This window comes from Microtus pennsylvanicus, chromosome 11, assembly GCF_037038515.1.
Source record: "Microtus pennsylvanicus isolate mMicPen1 chromosome 11, mMicPen1.hap1, whole genome shotgun sequence".
In the NCBI taxonomy this organism is placed as follows: domain Eukaryota; kingdom Metazoa; phylum Chordata; class Mammalia; order Rodentia; family Cricetidae; genus Microtus; species Microtus pennsylvanicus.
In genome coordinates this window covers 93,482,851-93,501,911 of record NC_134589.1, presented here as the reverse complement: position 1 = coordinate 93,501,911, position 19,061 = coordinate 93,482,851, and the positions used below count along the sequence as shown (strand labels likewise).

At 53.5% G+C, this 19,061-nt stretch overlaps 3 protein-coding genes across 8 annotated transcripts in view; 1 reads left to right on the top strand and 2 right to left on the bottom strand.

The window, feature by feature from the left end:
• Window positions 1-533, bottom strand: part of Mgrn1 (mahogunin ring finger 1) — a 56,016-nt gene extending 55,483 nt beyond the window's left edge. For 3 of the 6 annotated variants that reach the window (XM_075941879.1, XM_075941885.1, XM_075941882.1), the window contains exon 1: window positions 417-533. The gene's annotated coding sequence lies outside the window, so the exon portion shown is untranslated. Of the gene's footprint in view, window positions 1-71; window positions 313-416 lie in introns of those variants that run through there. The other 3 variants (XM_075941886.1, XM_075941883.1, XM_075941880.1) reach the window with 3 other exon arrangements.
• A 562-nt stretch (window positions 534-1,095) lies between these two features.
• Ubald1 (UBA like domain containing 1) lies at window positions 1,096-6,541 on the top strand. The gene is made up of 3 exons (XM_075941898.1): window positions 1,096-1,363; window positions 4,907-4,966; window positions 5,458-6,541. Exons 1-3 carry the CDS (start codon window positions 1,244-1,246, stop codon window positions 5,806-5,808), a joined length of 531 nt encoding a protein of 176 aa, XP_075798013.1. The 5' UTR covers window positions 1,096-1,243; the 3' UTR covers window positions 5,809-6,541.
• An 8,113-nt stretch (window positions 6,542-14,654) lies between these two features.
• LOC142859631 (uncharacterized protein C16orf96 homolog) overlaps window positions 14,655-19,061 on the bottom strand; it is a 48,186-nt gene continuing 43,779 nt past the window's right edge. Inside the window, exons 14-17 of the mRNA XM_075989846.1 lie at window positions 18,848-19,019; window positions 17,635-17,728; window positions 15,490-15,570; window positions 14,655-14,866 (exon numbers count right to left, since the gene is read on the bottom strand). Coding sequence (XP_075845961.1) covers window positions 14,655-14,866; window positions 15,490-15,570; window positions 17,635-17,728; window positions 18,848-19,019 — 559 coding nt within the window. The remainder of the gene's footprint in view (window positions 14,867-15,489; window positions 15,571-17,634; window positions 17,729-18,847; window positions 19,020-19,061) is intronic.

Sequence of the window (19,061 nt, the reverse complement as noted above, 5' to 3'; positions counted from 1 at the left end):
TAGGAAACAAAGGATCAGGTGTATTAAAACGCCTCAGTAACCCATAGTCTGCTCCCAGGGTCTGCGCTTACTTCACAGTGTCCGTGTTATGAGTGCCCATTTGTTCACGGGGTGTCTGACCTAACGCCCCCATCCGGGTCGGTTCTACTGTGGCAGGGGGCCAGGGAGAGCAAAGAACCCAGCCACCGTCACTAAGGCCAGGGAACAACGCCAGCTCTCGCCCCCAGCCTCCGGTGGCGGTCCCCGCTTCGGGCTCGCCGCTCTCCCACCCACGACACCAACCGGAAGCGGCATGTGCAGGGCTGTAAACACGGCTTGCAACACCCCACCCCACCCCTCCGCTCCCGACCCCGCCTCCACGCCACGTGACGCGCCCGCCCCCGCCGCCGCCTGATTGGACGACCAGCTTTGTTTACCTTATATGGCCAGGTCCTAACACCCCGCGGCCGCCCATTGGTACAGTCGCGGCCTCACTCAGGTGACGTCACCCGACACAGAAAGATGCAAATAAACCGGGGCATTCTGGGAATGGCAGTTCGTGGCCGCTCTCGTAAGAGCTCCGCGCGGTCCTGGCGCCCGCAAGATTGCGGAAGCTTTTCTGCTTTTGCGTGGGAAAGTGGGAACTGAAGGGACAGGGACTCCAAGGCTCCAGAGACCACTGGCCTGGCCAGAGTTTCACAGGAGCTGTCTTTTCTGTGGACGCTCCTCCTGCGCAACTGGCCGAGACTTAGGCGACGATGCCTTGCTTGCGCAGGAAGGCTTCGTGGAGGTGGTGACTTCAAGCAGCGCCTGGAAAAGGCAGATGCTGTGGTTCACTGTCTTCTAAGTCTCGGGACTTTCGGAGCCTTGCAGCCTAAGGCAGTGGAATTTGGTCAAAGCTTTCGGAGAGCCTCCAAAGAGAGTGCCTGCTAACGCTGTGATGCTAAGCACGGCAGGCTGCAGGACGTGACAAGCCTGTGTTGTGGTCCGGGTCCCAGACTTGGCATCACAGCCTGGAGCGGGAGCTGCGCGCCCTACGGAGATCCGCTAGGGAAAGGGCGTCCCCTCTCCTCCCCGGTCCGTTCGGCGGGGGCGTCGCGGACTACACATCCCAGCATGCTCCGCCGGCCGCCGGGCAGCGAGGCGCGGTGAGTCAGAGCGCACAGTAAATATTTGTATTAGCCGGGGCCGGCTCGCTAATGGTGGACGCGTGAGACGAGGCGCGAGCGCGCAGGGAGGCCGGAGCGGGCTGCGCGGCGGCGCCATGTCCGTGAACATGGACGAGCTCAAACACCAGGTGATGATCAACCAGTTCGTGCTGACGGCGGGCTGTGCGGCCGACCAGGCGAAGCAACTGCTGCAGGCGGCCCACTGGCAGTTCGAGGTGCGTAGGGGGACCGGGGGCAGGCGCGGGCGGTGTGGACACGTGCCGGGGTGCGGACTGCGGGCTTCACCGACGGCCAGGCCCGAGCCCCGAAATCGGGGCTGCCCCGGGGACCCGGCGATCAGGACAGGGATCCCCCCCGCACCTATGTCCCGGTAACGGCCGAGGGCGAAACAGACGGCCGCCTGGAGGACGCCCAGGGCCGGGCCGGAGGCGGAGTCGCTCCGAGCGAACGGTCCCAGGGTCGGTGTGCCCGGTGGGCGTCTTGCGGCGTGTGCGCACACGTACATGTGCATTTGTATTTACGCACGCACCGCGCTTGGGCGTCAGCAGGGCAGAGCGAAGGTTGTGGGCATGTGGGCGCTTGTGTGGACACGAAGTCCAGCCCGAGACCGTGTCTGATGTAGGGATAACGTGTTTCATGTTCGGTGTGTGTGCAGTGCGTACATAGGTGGCAGTTTGCGAATGGTGGCCTTGCTGGGTATGGTGCAGTGTGTGTACACACATACGGCATGGAGTGTATAAGTGGTGTGCAGGATCCTCAAACTAAATTGTTAGGATGTGTATATGTGTACCCCAGGACGAAGGTGTGACTGGGGCGGGATCCTTATGAAGGCCCGGGTGTCCTCAGGCCTGACAGACGAACCTGTACCTTGGGATAGTGTACTGCACACGGTTCACTAATTTTAGGTCATTCTAGACAGGAGCGGGTAATGGCAGCCTGGCTCCCAGCTACTCCCAGGTTTCTCTTGGCCTGTAAAGTACTGTGCTCAGTCTTTTGCGTTACTGAGATGCCTCTTATCCTCTAACTCAAATCCCCAGCTTCTCTCCTTGTTAGCATCTAGAGATGAGGCCAGAGGGCTTTAAGCCGTGTTCCTCACAGGTGTGAGGTCACAGCGAGAGCCAGTCTAGTAGTGTGTGTCCAGTTGGGAACCCCAGAACGTGGTTTCCCAGTGGGAGCCATCCCACAGAAGTCTCTGGGAAGAGATTTAGGCTTAGCTTTCTGGTGCAGGGGTGGGATCAAAAACCGTGCCCCTCCGTCCCACCTCTGTAAACCAAACCTTTGCTCTGCTTCCCTCCTTCCCACCAGACTTTCAGGCCATTGCGCCTGTGCAGGAGACAGGAGGGGAGGCTTCATGCTTCAGCCTCAGTTTCCACACCCCTGGGGGTAGCAGGGTTTGAATCAGCCTCTAAGACCTGAATGGTCGGCCTCTCCCCTCCCCCCTGCAGCCCCACCCAGGGAAGTGCCCTACTCCCCACCTCTGCCACAATCCTAATCTGCCCAGTCTCTGGGGCTGGATGTGGTAAAACTTGTAAAACCACATTCATGGCAGTCGCTGGAGCCCAGTGGCTGTGCTCGCAGGCTCCCTCCTTGCCTGAGGCTGGGCAGGCAGGTGTCCCACGGGAAGCCGGCTGTGGGGAGGACTCTCAGCCCACCCGTCAGTTAGGGACAGTGTGTCCCTCAGGCTTGAAGGAATGGACTGAAAAATATGGCTGTAAAGATTAGGGAAAACTGTCCCCATGAAGATTAGGGGCTTCCTGCAGCCTGGAAACAGTCTGACTGACACAGCTAGGGTCTCTGTGCTATTGGCTTTGCACAGTCCATCCCCCCACCCCTGTCACCATAGATAAAATTAAGAGTAGGCTGTGGACCACCACTACCCCTGACCTGAGGCATCTGCCTAGGAATGAGGGGTTCATCATGGTTAGCCCTCCCTCTCTCTCTTGATTGACAATATACTCCAGGCAGTGTTTCTGGGTCACATTCTCAGACTCAGGTGCTAATGGGGGCAGAGGCTGTGGGGGAGGGGACCTCTGTGTAGCTGAGCAGTTTCTCAGTGGCCTTTAGAGGACAGTACCAGGTTTGTCATGTTGGAGTCCTGGGTGGGTGGGTGCGTGGGGGAGCAGCTGACCCTGCCATGGAGTCTTGGGTGTCACCAGGTTCATCCCCACTCAATGCTTGGGAACCGTGGTGTAGGGTGTCTCCAGCAGGAGATGTCCAGGATAGTTCATTTGAATATATTTGGGGCGGAAAAAGAGCGAGCCCTGGGAGTCAGACTGGGTTTCTGGGTGTGTTGGTGAGGCCTGGGGCCTGGAGTCCCGCTGGCTTTGGGCTGGCTTGCCCGTCTGAGGAGTAATAACGCTTCAAGACTGGGACTTGGCAGGCTCCTCAGGACTCCTTACCCACTGACAGCCTTCCTAACCCAGCACTTTCACAAGAGCAGCCAGTTTCCTCTTTTCCTGAAGGGGCCCAAACAGGGCATGGTCAATACAAACATCACCCTTTAGGTTTCCTGAAGCCACTTTGGATCCCTTTTTCACTGCACTCTGGCCAGTTTTGAGAGTTTGCCTAGAATCTCAGTCCAGGATTCTGCCCCCATCACTACCTCATGCCAGCCAAGAGCTTTAAAAAAAAAAGTTACTTCACCTTCAGTTTTCCTGTCTGTAAAATGGATGATATCATTTCTGGCCTCTGGGGTTGATGCGTCCCTATTTTTTTATTTTATTTATTTATTTATTTTGAGGCAGGTTGTTTTTGTTTTTTGTGCGGTAGACTAGGCTGTCCCGGAACTCACATTGTAGACCAGGCTGGCCTTGAACTCAGAAATCTGCCTGCGTCTGCCTCTTGAGTGCTGGTATAAAAGGTGTACACCACAGTGTCTGCCAAAATTGTTCCTGTTTTGATAGAGCCCTGATGGGAGAGGCTGTTGCTTGGAACCAGCCAACTACAGGTGGCTGTGGAGTTGTTTTCAGTTTGTGGTGGGTTCAGTTTCTGGGTCACTGTCTAGCTTTCCATGTGAGGGCCATCCCTCTAGAGAGAGGCAGGTCTCTACCCTGTAGGCTAAAACTAATTCCTTAAGGGTCCCATGCCTCAGACTGGAGAGATGGTTAAGAGCTGTGGTTGCCCTTCCAGAGGACCCAGGTTCAGATCCCAGCAACCAAACCATGGCTCACAACTGTCTGTAACTCTAGTTCCAAGGGACCCAACAGACACATGTGCAGGCAAAACACCAGTGTAGTACATAAAATAAAAATAAAATCATTTAAACCAGACGGTCATGGCGTACACCTTTAATCCCATCACTCAGTAGACAGGCAGGTGGATCTCTGAGTTCGGGGCTAGCCTGGTCTACAGAGCGAGTTCCAGGACAGGCTCCAAAGCTACACAGAGAAACCCTGTCTAATCCCGCCCTCAAAAAAAAAAAACAAATAATAATAATAAAATAATTTTTAAAAAGTGAAAAGAGTCCCTGGCTCACATATGAGGAAACCGAGGCTCAAATGAGGATTTGCCACCCATTGGTGACAGACCCAGGCCATGATAGAGTTCAGACAGTGCTGGGGTAGGGGACAGGGCTTCAGTAAGCCACAGACACCTGACTGGTGGCAAAAAGATGTTATACAGGTCTTCACTATCTGTCCAGCCTGCTGTGAGTTCCATGACACCTCCCCAGGTGGTAGTCACAGGCACACTGCTGGATGTTAGCTCACCCTGTCCCCGCTGGTATGGTTGAAGAGTAAACACAGTCTTTCTCCCTGCAGACAGCTCTCAGCGCCTTTTTCCAGGAGACCAACATCCCTTACAGCCACCACCACCAGATGGTAAGTGTCCCCTGGAGACACAGAAATGGCCACCCTGGCGACTCCTAGTCTGGGGAGGGGGGGTGAACTTACTGGCTCCACCTAGGGAGACCTTAGGTGAGGAGGGAGGTGCACTGGGAGGGTAGGCCTTGCATGAGGTGTGTCTATAGGAGTGTGGACAGCCTGGGCCCCTCAGAACCCAAGAACACTGGCCTTTGGAGCTCAGCTCCCGCCAGGCAGTCTGCCAGGGCTGCCGTGCTGACCACAAGCTGGAAAGCCTCATGCCCAAGGCAGGAGGCATTGTGCCAGGTGGTATGATCTCCATGAAGCCAGGCCAACCCATCTTGATGCCTTTTCCTGTGATCTATTCCCTGGGTGGTGGGCCAGCTGGGGCTGCAAGCAGCTCATGTGACTCCCAATAACTCCTGGGTATGTGTCTCCTTTTTAGAGGCAGCAGAGGCCCTATTAGATAGGGATGCTCAGTCCTCCTTCTGTCCTTTCTTCCCCCACAGATGTGCACTCCCGCCAACACCCCTGCCACGCCCCCCAACTTCCCTGATGCCCTCACCATGTTCTCCCGTCTCAAGGCCTCTGAAAGCTTCCATAGTGGTGGCAGCAGCGGCAGCCCAATGGCCACGTCGGCCACGTCACCCCCACCGCACTTCCCCCATGCCACTGGCAGCTTTGCAACACCCAGCTGGCCAACTGCAGCCTCGCCCCCAGGAGGCCCACAGCACCACCAGTCGCAGCCACCCCTGTGGACTCCGGCACCCCCTTCCCCAGCTTCAGACTGGCCTCCTCTGGCCCCCCAACAGGCCACCTCAGAACCAAGGGCCCACCCTGCCATGGAGGCAGAGAGATAAGGGAGGCCCCTCCCCCCTCCCGGAGGCCAGGGCCCCGTGGGGTGGGGGAGAGGATGTCTCTGTGGGCCCCTTCACCCCTCCTCTGTCTGTACCCACATACCCCAGAGCCCTGGAGGGGAGAGACTGGACTCTAGCCAGGCAGTCTTGTGCCAGCATGCACAGCTGCACACACGCAAGTTCACAGCACAGGAACCCCCAGCTCGCATGGATTTGACTCAAAAGTGGCTTGGGTGCCTGGTGGGCAGCGCCTTGGAGACCAAGCAGCCATCCCAACGAAGACTCACCTGCCTGGCCCCACCACCTGGAGTGTTTCAGAGAACCACTTGGTGGCGGAGATGTGGCTGACTCCTGTCTTGAGGCCTAGATCCCCACCCTTGGGAATGCAGAGCCTTCTCCGCATGTGTGCGTGTAGCTGTGTCTGTGTATTTATATGTGTGTCGCTCTTCAAAAGCAACCTAGTTACGGGGCAGCTGGACTTTGCATGTTAGAGTGAGCCCCAAGTCCCTTGGCCCACCACCCCTTCTTCCCAAGGGCCCTGCCGTGCTCCACCTCATCTGCCAGCATTGCTGTTTCCTGCAAAGGATTATGGGAAACTCCAGGACTCTTCTGCCCATCCCTCAGCGCCTGCCTGCTGGGGTTCCCTGCATGCCCCTTCCCCAGAGCCCAGGAGTACCTGATCCCCATTTCCTATCCCCCTTTTAACAAAAGAGAAAAGAATTTCAACCTACTACAAGGCTCTGTAGTCTTGCCTCATGTGTATCCTGGGTGTTGCTGACTGCCTCTGAAAAGAGATGCTATGCTGAACAAAAGCCACCCATTCTCGCCTAGCTCCACGCTGTTGGATCTTGCTGCCCTGTCTACATGTTCTGAAGTCATCTACCTACCAGAGGCTAACTCTGTTAAGTTTCTTAGCCTTTATTCCCAGACTCTCACCTCTTCTGTATCCCTTTTCCTGATGAAATGGTGGATCTCAGCTCTGCTTTGAGCAGGGCTTATTTATACCTGTCTGCTGGGGCTTCACATATATCTTCTTGGACCTTTAGCCTAGCTGCCAACTCCAGGGCTTTGTGGGTCTTCCATCCCAACCTGGATGCTTATCTGGAGGGAGAGAATTGAAGCGGGAGGGAAAGGAAAGTGAGTTTTACTCTACAGTTCCTCCATCCAGGGATGGTGGGTGATTGTTTCTAGAGGATCTCTTTGGGGGTCACCTGTCATGTGGGCCATGTATGGTCTAGTGTGAGGTTTTTGTTTTGTGAGTTTTTCGTTTTGAGCTTGTCCTGGAACTAACTAGCGATTGTAGACCATGCTGGCCTCAAACTCCAAGATCTACCTGCCTCTGCCTCTGCCTCTGCCTCCTGAGTGCTGGGATTAAAGGCGTGCGGCATCGCCCAGCCTATTGTCAGTTTTTTAGTGCTCAGCCACGCAGCCTGGGTGGCTTGCGTGGACCATACCCACCCTGCTTAAAATAGTGTTTCATGCAAAGTGGGCAGCAGTATCACCCTGAATCTTGTTGGCTACATAGGGCCTTAGTGTCCAGCCCACACCCCAAGTCAGATTCTAACAGGTCCTCCTGTTACTAAATAGACCCTGAGAGGTAGTTTGGTTTGGTTTTGCTTTTCAAGACAGGGTTTCTCTGTGTAGCCCTGGCTGTCCTGGAGCTCACTCTGTATGTGGACCAGACCTCAAACTCCACCAAGGTGTATGCCGCCGCCACCACCTGGCTGACACTGAAGTTTTAAGAAGTACCCCATAAGACATCCAATAAACTGGACCTGAAGCTGACATGGTCTAGCAGTTTGGGGAGGCTGCTGAGAGTTGGAGCTGGGCATCTCAAGTGGTTACACCCACTAAAGCAGAAGGGATTTTCTAGCCTCAGCACTGTTAGCGTCTGGGCAGACAGTGTCCCCACGATGCCCAGCATTCTGGAAGCCTGCCCACTAGATCGAGTAGCGCCCATCCCAACTGTGGTGATCAAAGCCCTCTGTAGACACCGCTGGTGCCCTCTCCGGGGATGGCGGCTACTGGTCACATGGTTCACATGCCTGGCTGCCTAGACAGACCCCAGCTTTCCCCACCCATCTGCATCAGTGCTGGGGAGAGAGAGTAGCAGGCAGACAGTGATCCATCCCTCTGCTTACACTTAAAGCCATTTAGTTTACACTTGGAAAAGGTGAGCTCTCTGGTGTGCCAGTTATACTTCAAAGCTGTTACTAAAAATACACAGCTCCCTCTACCAGGTGGTTCTGATGCAGCAGCTAAAGCACACAGCCATCTGACTCCTGAGCTCCAAACTTGAAGGATGAGGGTAGTTTGAGTGCTTGAATTTTTTGAGAACTTGCGTGTTGTTTTGTTTTGAGGGAGGGTCTTATTGTGTGGTTCAGGCTAGCCTCAAATTCACCTAAATGCTGAGATTACAGGTGTGAACCATTTTTTTAAAAAATCCATTTTAAGTGTTTGCTAAACAGCCTAGGTTCCAGGCTTCCTAGAACTGCCCTGGATGAGGGTCCTAGACTGCTACTTGAATTTGTATGCTGGAGTACCTAGGAATTCATTTCCTAGTGCTGATGAAAACTAACAGTGGTTACAACTAACTTGAGAGAGCCAGGTGTGGCAGATGATACCTCCTAACACAACCCCAGGACCCTCACCAGGAAGCTGAGAGGCAGAAGAACGACGATCTGTGTGTTCAGAGGTTTAAGCCATCCTTGGCAGTGCTTCCTCTCAAGCCTTCCTAGGAGCAGCCTGAGCACCAGCTGTGGGCTTACGCCTGCCTGGCACACATGAAACCCTGCTGGTGGTCCCTGACACTGCCTAAACTCTCAAGTGTGATAGCACACACCTGTAATCTTCCAGCTCTAGAATGCATAACAGGAGGGTCAGAAACTCTGAAAGCAAGTCTGGTATGCAGGAGACCCTATCTCACATAGCCACAAAAGCCCCTGTTAAAGCTGATCGTGTCCCGCTTTGCCCGTGATTGGAGTTCTCTTCCACTCTTTAAAGATGACATTTGCAGGTAGGGGGTGCTGGCGCACGCCTTTAATCCCAACACTCGGGTGGCAGAGGCAGGTGGCTCGCTGTGAATTCGAGGCCAGCCTGGTCTACAGAGTGAGTTCTGTAGACCCAGGACAGCCAGGGCTACATAGACTGTCTTCAAAACAAAACAAAGCAAAAAGCCATTTATAGAGTGTGTTTCAAGCTCTGTATGTGTGATTCCCAGAAGACACTTCAACACACAGGAATGATGGAAAACTCAGCTTTGCCAGGTGCTGTCCTCCTTGTGTGAGACTGGAGGACAGTTATCTCCGGCTTATAAACCTTGTGATGGACTCGCACTATCGCCTGTTTTGTTAGCCATGCCAACATTTTAAAGTCAAGAGGTCTCATGTAAAAAGCCTCACTTCTGACTTACCTTGGAAAACTGGAATTTGTGGCCTAGATTACTTCAAGGCCACAAGTGGCGGGAACTGGCCATCACTCTAGAAACACAGCCTGGCCCACTTCTGCTGGATTGGTCCCCTCCATTTCATTGGCTGCACAAGTAGCTGTGAAATCCATTTCCAGCTGTTGTTTTGAAATCAGCCAGCCTCTGACAGGGACCTTGCTTTTCACTCAGAGCAACTGCAGAAGGAAAAGCCGACACTGACAGGCAAAGGGCACTGGCTGTGAACGCTGGTCTACGCTGCTGTCTGTAGCTGTCAGGGTGACTTCAGACAGCCTTGAAGAGCGGACTTGTTCTTCTCGTGGAGTCTGAGAGGTGGGGCCGCACCCAGGGTTGCTCAGCGTCCCCAGAGTCTGTCCAGTTCTCTGAGTATACACCACCAACAACCCAATGCTGGCTATGGTCCTAGAGGTCTCTAAGGGGCTTTTCACAGCAGTCCCTGCCCAGCAGAGGACAGATGAGCCCTTTGAGTGGGGTCTCTTCGTGTGGTGAGGCCTCCTTGGTTGACTAACACAAAGCTCTTTTACTGGGATGCCATTTCCAGTTCCTGTATCTGGAAAGGCCTCAGTTTGTAGCTATTGCGTAGGTTTAGGTACAATGTATATCTCAACAGCTCTTTTGAGGGGTGGAGCTGGCTCAGGATGGCAGAGCCATGTCTGACCCCAAGCAAGGTGCTGGAGGACCAGTGGCAAAAGTCCTGCTCTGCTCACCAGAGCTGCACCACTGCTGCAGTCATCCTGTACAGACCGGATAAGGCAAGGTTGTTGAGAAGAGGAAAAGCCTCTAGGGTATGGTGAACTGGGGGAGTCACTGCGGAGCCTGTGTGCTAGGAGTTGGGCTGGAAAGGCTCTTCCGTCCAGCACCAGAGCTTGGCCTTAGTAAACACTGGCTCTCCCCAGGATAGACTTTTACCTTGTCAGTAGTTTATGCCTTAGGTTAATGAGTTTGTGATCTTTGACATGGAGAAAATATTTGTGACCATTCCCAGCAGTGTGGAGCACCGAGCAACACCTGCCCTTCACCAGCACATCCAGGTGGCCCTGTTCTCTGCAGACACCTCCCGCTTTGTGCTGCCTGGCCCCCTGCAGCTGCACACCCTGCTATGCCAGCCGCCTCAGCCTTTGTTTAAAAAAAAATATTTATTTTTTTGGTTGCATGTTTTGCCTGCATGTACACCACATGCAGGCCTTGAGGCTAGCAGAGGGCTTCAGATCCCCCGGAACTGGAGTTACAGATGGCTGTGAACCACCATGTGGATTCTGGGAATCAAACCTGAATCATTTGGAACAGCCAGTGCTCTCAGCCACTGAGCACTTCTCCAGTCCCTTGTTTGTTGTTTTTTTGAGTTGGTCAGCCCAGGCTGACCTTGAATTCTAAGTAGCTGAGGATGGCCTTGACCTTGCATCTTTGCCTCTACCTCCTGAATGCCAGCCAGTGATGAAGGTGTGCACACCCATCGCCTCAGTCTTAAAGCTCAAAGGCTGACATCCTGAGATGCCCTACGCCAATCGGACAAACTGAGACAGTTGGTCCCCACCCCTCCATTCAGTCTGGTCTTGCAGCTACTCCCAGTCCAGGTATTGTGAGCCCCATGTGGAGGAAAAGGCTGAGACAGGCTTGAGATGGGGCTCTCTGTTCTGAGTGCCTTCCCCTGTTGTGGAGTCGACCACATTCCTGGCAACTACCTATGCCCAGTCTCCAAGCTACAAGTCCTCCACTCAAGCTTGTCTTTGAAGTTGAGTTCCCAACAACATGTTCCAAAGTAAAAGGATGGCCACAGACCTGCAGAATTGAGGACTTGCCCTCTCTCCAAGACTGCAGGAACGAGCTCGACTTCTGACCACTAAGAAGAGTCTCAGACCACTTCAGGAGAGTCTCAGAATGCTACTTTGAAATGACCAGCTGGGCTAGACGTGAGTTTGTGAGGGGAAGTAGTGCCCTCTTTGAGGACCAGGTGAAGCTCCAAAGTGTCCACTTGCCAGGGACACATGCTTTGGCACAGCCCAGATCCCACTTCCCCAGCAACAACCTGCAGCGGAGAGGGGGGTGGTACCTCCTAGAGGAGTCAGAGAGCTGTGTAACCCTGTGTCTGTGAGCCACATGACATGTCCACCCCACGATTGAAGCGGCTCAGGGGATGTGCTGCCATGGCGCTCAACAGCTTGAGTCTCTGCAGACCTTGAGTATTCTGGATAGAGACACTGAAGGCTAGCCTCAGTGGCCAGAAGGGGCCAGCAAGGCCCACCCATGAGGAAAATGGACAAGGCTGCTGACTACAGAGGGCTCCAGACCTAGTTCCACATCTACCAGCTGAAAGGATTAAGTCTGTCTTTCTCCCCCTCCCAGTCTCCCAGTCTTTCTTTTTTTCTTTTTCTTTCTTCTTCTTCTTCTTCTTCTTCTTCTTCTTCTTCTTCTTCTTCTTCTTCTTCTTCTTCTTCTTTTTCTTTCTTCTTCTTCTTCTTCTTCTTCTTCTTCTTCTTCTTCTTCTTCTTCTTCTTCTTTTTCCTTCTTCTTCTTCTTCTTCTTCTTCTTCTTCTTCTTCTTCTTCTTCTTCTTTTTCTTTCTTCTTCTTCTTCTTCTTCTTCTTCTTCTTCTTCTTCTTCTTCTTTTTCCTTCTTCTTCTTCTTCTTCTTCTTCTTCTTCTTCTTCTTCTTCTTCTTCTTCTTCTTCTTCTTCTTCTTCTTCTTCTTCTTCTTCTTCTTCTTCTTCTTCTTCTTCTTCTTCTTCTTCTTCTTCTTTTTGAGACAGGCTTTCTCTATGTAGCCTTGGCTGTCCTGGAACTCACTCTGTAGAGCAGGCTGGCTCGAACTCAGAGATCTGCTTGCCTCTGCCTCCCAAATGCTGGGATTAAAGGCGGCCACCACCACTGCTTGGTAGAGAAAGATTTTATTCTGGACAGAAAATGGCCAAAATACCTATCTATGTCATGGGGGTGGGGTCTCCAGGGAGGAATAGATAAGTGGGTTACCTAGGTTAGGACTGCCCCAGCCTCATTTGGACATCTTTCCAAAAAGAAAAGGGGAGTTGGCTATGGATGACCTCGGGCCACAAACTGGAATTGACCAGAGGCCTCAGGGAGTATGGGAAACAGACAAGCACACAACACCCCCACATACCAATGGCCTCCTAAACCAAGGGTTTCTTCCAGCACACCAGCCAGCCCTAGGCAGCATTTGGAGCTCTCCTTTCCAGGTCCCCTCCCCCAGCTCTCCTGGAAAATGTGCCCTCCCAGCTTGTCCCGACTCCCCACTCAACCCACTGACTGGTGCCCTCATAGGGGAGGAGCCAGCCCCCATGTGTTCAGGAAAGTTGTCTGCCTCTGTGAAGTGAGGTGGAACTCTCAGCAGTAGAACAGAGAAAGGACACAAGGCCCTGAAGAGAGAGAAACGGTAGAAGGAATAACCCAGTTTGAGAGTGGGGGGAGGGGGCTGCACTTGCACCCTACACTTTTTGCCCCAAGACTCGTCACTATCGCCACAGGAAGATGGGACCTCAGGGTGTGCTGTTCTTCCACCAAGTACATGGGCTGTGAACCTGCTAGGCTCAGAATAGGTTTGCAGTACTCCAACCTTGGAAGGTACTTCACAGTCCTGGACTACTCCAAGGGTGGTATTCCAGTCTCTGTGGATTAGTTAAAACATAAATATAAGCCGGGCGATGGTGGCGCACGCCTTTAATCCCAGCACTCGGGAGGCAGAGGCAGGCGGATCTCTGTGAGTTCGAGATCAGCCTGGTCTATAGAGCTAGTTCCAGGACAGGCTCCAAAACCACAGAGAAACCCTGTCTCAAAAAAAAAAAAAAACCATAAATATAAGTGAGCTGGGCATGGGCTACACAGAGAAACCCTGTCTCAAAAAAAAAAAGTAAGTAAATAGTTAATTAATTCAAGGGCTGGAGATGTAGCTCAGTTGCTAGAGTACATGCCAAAGTCCTTGGTTTGATTCCCAGTACTGCAGAAACTGGGTAGCAGCACATTCCTGTAATCCAACACTCAGGTGGTAGAGGCTCAGAAGATCAAAGTCATCCTCAGCCACAGAGTGAAGGCAAAGCCGGCCTAGGATACGTGAGACCCTGTCTCAAAAATAAACAGATCAAAGAGATGCTCAACAAGAGTGTTTGCTGCATAAGCATGAGGACCTGAGTTCAAATCCCTAGAGCCCATGTAAAAAGCTGGGTGTGGCCTTGCACATATCTGTAACCCCAGCCGTGGAGGATGGGGACAGAGATAGAGGGTCACTGACTTGCTGGCCACCAGCCTAGCTCCATGTTCAGTGAGAGACTGTCTTAAGGGAGTAAGATGGAGCAGGACGGGGCTTGATAGATGGCTCACTGGCTGCTCTTCCAGAGGTCCTGAGTTCAATTTCAAGCAATCAGATGGTGGCTCACAACCATCTGGCGCCCTCTTCTGGCGTGTGGGCATACATGGAGGCAGAATGTTGTATACGTAATAAATAAATCTTTAAAAAAAAGATAGAGTAGGACATTCAGCATCTTCCTCTGACCTCAGCACACACACGGGCAACACCCCCAACCCCCGCACCACACACACACCATCTTATAGCCTCTCACACACAAGAGCCATAATAATGGTCACAGGAAATAAAAAATAGTGCATGGTGAAATTTGCTTCCCATGGGAACTATTGGCTTCTACAGAAGATTCAAGGAGGCAGAAGCCAATCCTGACGACATCTTAGCAGAATGCCAAGGAGAGGGATTTTTGTTTTTGTTGTTTGACACAGGGTCTCTTACATCTCAGGCTGTCCATGAACTCACTGGGTAGCTGAGAGTGGCCTTGGCCAGGTCCTCTTGCCATTCCATCTGAAGTGCTGGTATTGCCAGTGTATACCACCATACCAGCTTCTCTGGTGCTAGAGGTATCAAACTCGGTGGTGCATGCTAGGCAAGCACTCTGCCGACCCAAAGGGGTTGTTTTAAGACCACTTTGTGCTGTAGAGGGAAGTGCTTAAGAAATTCAGTTGACTCCCGGCGGTGGTGGCGCACGCCTTTAATCCCAGCACTTGGGAGGCAGAGGCTCCCTGTGAGGATCTCTGTGAGTTCGAGACCAGCCTGGTCTACAAGAGCTAGTTCCAGGACAGGCTCCAAAAAACCACAGAGAAACCCTGTCTCGAAAAACCAAAAAAAAAAAAAAAAAAAAAAAAAAGAAATTCAGTTGACTCTGAAAACCTTCACTCAAAAGCTGTGTTATTCATGAAAATGTTGGCCAAGGATTGTGTGGTTTGTGTTTTAGGTACATAGGTAAACGCTGAGTCTATGTGGGTCCCCTATTAAGACCCTTCCCTCTATACCCAGGGTCCCTGCACCCTTTTCTGGGTCTGATCCAGGGCCCCAGGTCTCTTCCTTAGAGTGAAGGGGACCCCATGGTAGTTGGGTCACAGGCTTGTGTCTCACAGCTGGGTGTGCTCCTCTGCAATCTGGGTGCTGGCTAGGGACTCCAGCCGCAGAGATTTCAAGTGCCTGGTGGGTCCAGGGGCCTCCTGCGGGTCCCTTGGGATCAGTGGCGGTAGCTGTGGCACTGGTGGCAGGGATGGCGACCGAGCCACCGTTGTGGCAGAGTGTTGAGAGGTGCTAGAGCTGATGCTGGTGCGGGGGCCTAAGGCTGGGGACGAAGCAGGAGAAACACAGGCTGTGTTTAGCATTTCCGGAAGCCGCTGGCCTGATGGAGTTCTCCCCCCAGGGAACAGACTGGAGATGCATTGTCACCCATGGCCAGGCTGTCCACTGCACCTCCTCTGGTCCTGGTCCTGCACTTCCAAGGGTGACTAAGACACATGACTCCAAAAATGGGCACTAGAATAGAATGGTGCACCTGGGGGGAGGGGCTTGGAGCTGGGGCTCAGGTGTCCGGACTGAGCCTCAACCACGTTGTCTTTGGAAAGGACAAACAGCAGAAGAGGCAGACAGGAGGAAGTGCTCTGTACAGGTCCTCTGGAGGTCCAGAGACAGGAACCAGGGAAGCTCAAGGGCCCAGTTCTCTCAGACAAGAAGCCCACGGCTGTAAATGGCCTCCTTTGTCCCACGTCTGCAGATGGGGGTGGGGCGCCCTCTGGGGACAAGAACCCAGCAAGAAACTCCCCTGAGGGGAGTGTAGATGGCCAGAGAGCAAATGGCTGCCAGGATGTGGATGAGCAGGCCAGAGCTGGAGAGGTGAGTGGAGGGGGCGGGGGAAGGACCAGGAGAAGCTGGAGATCTGCCAGAACCTCAGGGGCGTCAGGTACTCACTGGGGTAGCCCGGAGCAAGTAATGATCCGGGGCGCACACGATCGCTCAGGTTTTGAACTGAAGGATAGGAAACCTTCACAGCTGAGGAGAAAAGATGTGACTAGCTGGGGCCCATCCAGAGTTCTGGCTCCTGCATCAGGCCAGACTGTTCACTCTGGTGAGATCCAAACAAGGTAAAATGTTGAGCTCCTCACAATTCAAGTTCCGCTTTATTCTGTGGTTCTTGGGAATACACTACCCGCGAAGAGAAAAGCGGCCCCCTCAACCCCTGTTGAGGGCTTCAGCGATAGAGATGGATGGTCTACTCTCCTCTCCTGAGACTGCTCCACACCAGGAGGACCTCCCTTGTGTGTTTGTGAAATGCCTCACCTGGTTGCTATAGGTAAGGATTCTGGAGGCCCTGGCCTAGGTGGTATTCATCAAACAATAACCCCTGCAGTCATGCTTCAGTGATCCCTGAGGCCCAGCTGAGTCCCCTCCCAGCAGATCTGCATTGGGGTTGCTGAGCAGTCACATCCTGCCTGGGCAAAGGGCAGGGGAGATGCTGTTCTGCCCCTTGGAGCTGCATGGTGGACTCCTAAATGGTATTTTCCATGGAACTTACAGATGTGACCTTACTGGAGCAAAAGATCTTTGCAGGTGTGATTTCAGGTCTTGAAATGGATGGTCCTAGATTACACTAAGCCTGAAGTCCAGTGATAAGTGTCTTCATGAGAGTCAGAAGAGAAGGAACCGGAGGAGAAGGAGGCGGCAGTAGCCACCATGGCAGCAGGAGTGATCAGGTACCTACAAAGAAGTGCCAACTGCCGCAGGAGCTGGCCGGGGCCTGAAGAGACTTCGGACAGCTCTGAGTACAGCTCTGCTATACTGTGACTTAGGATGTCAGATATGGGTAAACTGTCCTGTAGCTCTGGGCCCTGGGGTTTTAGGGTGAGCTCTGACAGCTATGGGGGGGGGGGGTGTGGTCTCAGACTAGTGCATGTCAGGCTGGGTGCTCTGGTCCATAGGCAGCCCGTGGAATTCCTATGGGTTAGATGCCCTGGGATCCTGTATCACTCCTGATGTAAGCGCTGCAGTTCCTGGGCAGGGGCAAGCTTTAGACATATCCTTCCCAGAGGAAAACATCCCCATGCGTGTACAGAGAAGCTCCGTTTTTGTATTATTTTATTACACACTCAGTGAGGAAACTAAGAATTTTGGGGTCCTAGACACCCGAATAACCACAGCAACCGATTCAAAACACACAAAGACTGGGGTCTCTCGTTGCTCTGACCCTGGGCTCCTGGGTCTGGGTCTGGCTGTGGTTATTTACCCTTACCTAGTTTCTATGCTCCAAGTAGACTCACCCTCCCGCAGTTCTACCCAGCCTGCCACAGGGCCTTGAATCTGCTCTTGCTCCACACAGACCACACTCCTCCCTCTCCTCCGCTAACTCACTCCTGTATCTTCTTCAGAAGTGTTCAGGGCGCTAATCGCTCCCCCATGGACCAGCTTTGCCTGGCACAGCTCATCCCACCAGCGTGGCATCCCCCTAGGCCAGCATTTGCCGGTGTCCAGCTTCAGCTCAGCTATCCATTTCTTTTCCAGTACTAGTAAAAGAACCCAGGCCCTTGCATTTATGAACTCTGTCACGGAGCTATATACCTTTTGTCCCAAGAGACCCCAACTTTTGTGCATTTTGAAAAGATCAGTTGGGACGTTTTTGTTTATTTTGCTTTGTTTCCATAGCTCTGACTGTTCTGGAACATCATCTGTAGACCAGGCTGGCCTTGAACTCAGAGACCCACCTGCGAGGCCAGCCTGGTCTACAGAGTGAGTTTCAGGACAGCCAGGGTTACACAAAGAAATCCTGACTCAAAACAAAATAAAACAAATGAACAAAAACCAAAAGGTGTGTGCCACCATGGATGGCTGGTTGATCTCTGTCTGCCGCTAGGGATTCTTCCCTTCTGTTGCGTGCTTTTAGGCCCACCCACCCACCTGGTGAGATACCAAGCACACAATGAGGACTCTACTCTTGGAAGTGACTGTGAGGGCTCCTCAGCCAGGGGCAGCACCAGCCTTGAGTCTACCTGCATACCCCTGTCCTGGCCAGCAGAACCAGACCCCAGGGTAGGAATCCCAGGAAACACCGATGCTCCTCACCTGCCAGGTCCTTCTCCCCAGTCCGAGTCCCAAACTGGGTGTTCATTCGGCCTTTGTACAGGACCCCATCCACTCCCAGGATATCCACCTCAGCCTGTGGGATGGCCCAGGTCCCAAGTCAGGGACTCCATTGCCACCCCTTTCTCTTGATGCACACAGACACCCAGAGCCAGGACATGGCCTCAAGGTGCCCTCGGCTCAGGGCTTCATCTCACACTTGGCGTTGGGTATGCGGGCATCTCAGCTCAGGGTTTCATCCCACACTTGGGGTTGGGTATGTGGGCATCTCAGCTCCGGGCTTCATCTCACACTTGGGGTTGGGTATGTGGGCATCTCAGCTCCGGGCTTCATCCCACACTTGGGGCTGGGTATGTGGGCATCTCAGCTCCGGGCTTCATCCCAAACTTGGGGCTGGGTATGTGGGCATCTCAGCTCCGGGCTTCATCCCACACTTGGGGTTGGGTATGTGGGCATCTCAGCTCCGGGCTTCATCCCACACTTGGGGTTGGGTATGTGGGCATCTCAGCTCCGGGCTTCATCCCACACTTGGGGCTGGGTATGTGGGCATCTCAGCTCCGGGCTTCATCCCACACTTGGGGTTGGGTATGTGGGCATCTCAGCTCCGGGCTTCATCCCACACTTGGGGTTGGGTATGTGGGCATCTCAGCTCCGGGCTTCATCCCAAACTTGGGGCTGGGTATGCGGGCATCTCAGCTCCGGGCTTCATCCCACACTTGGGGTTGGGTATGTGGGCATCTCAGCTCCGGGCTTCATCCCACACTTGGGGTTGGGTATGCAGGCATCTCAGCTCCGGGCTTCATCTCACACTTGGGGTTGGGTATGTGGGCATCTCAGCTCCGGGCTTCATCCCACACTTGGGGCTGGGTATGCGGGCATCTCAGCTCCGGGCTTCATCCCACACTTGGGGTTGGGTATGTGGGCATCTCAGCTCCGGGCTTCATCTCACACTTGGGGTTGGGTATGTGGGCCTCTCAGCTCCGGGCTTCATCTCACACTTGGGGCTGGGTATGTGGGCATCTCAGCTCCGGGCTTCATCCCACACTTGGGCTTGGGTATGCGGGCATCTCAGCTCTGGGCTTCATCTCACACTTGGGGTTGGGTATGTGGGCATCTCAGCTCTGGGCTTCATCCCACACTTGGGGCTGGGTATGTGGGCATCTAGCCTCTGAAAGGAGGGCAGAGCCAGACTCACTGTGTCGTAGTCCATTATCTCAGGGTCCCCGTAAGGGTAGACTGTTGACAGATCATTTGGTTTATGCTTGAAGGTGGTCCCATTTCGGGGTCCATCACCCCAGTCCTTCTGGGGGCCCAGACCCTCCTCATGAACTCCAAAGTTGTGGAAGTGCAGCTGGTGCTGTTGTTCCCTGGACAGGGCAGAGGTCAGCAGCCACATGGTGAACCCTCAC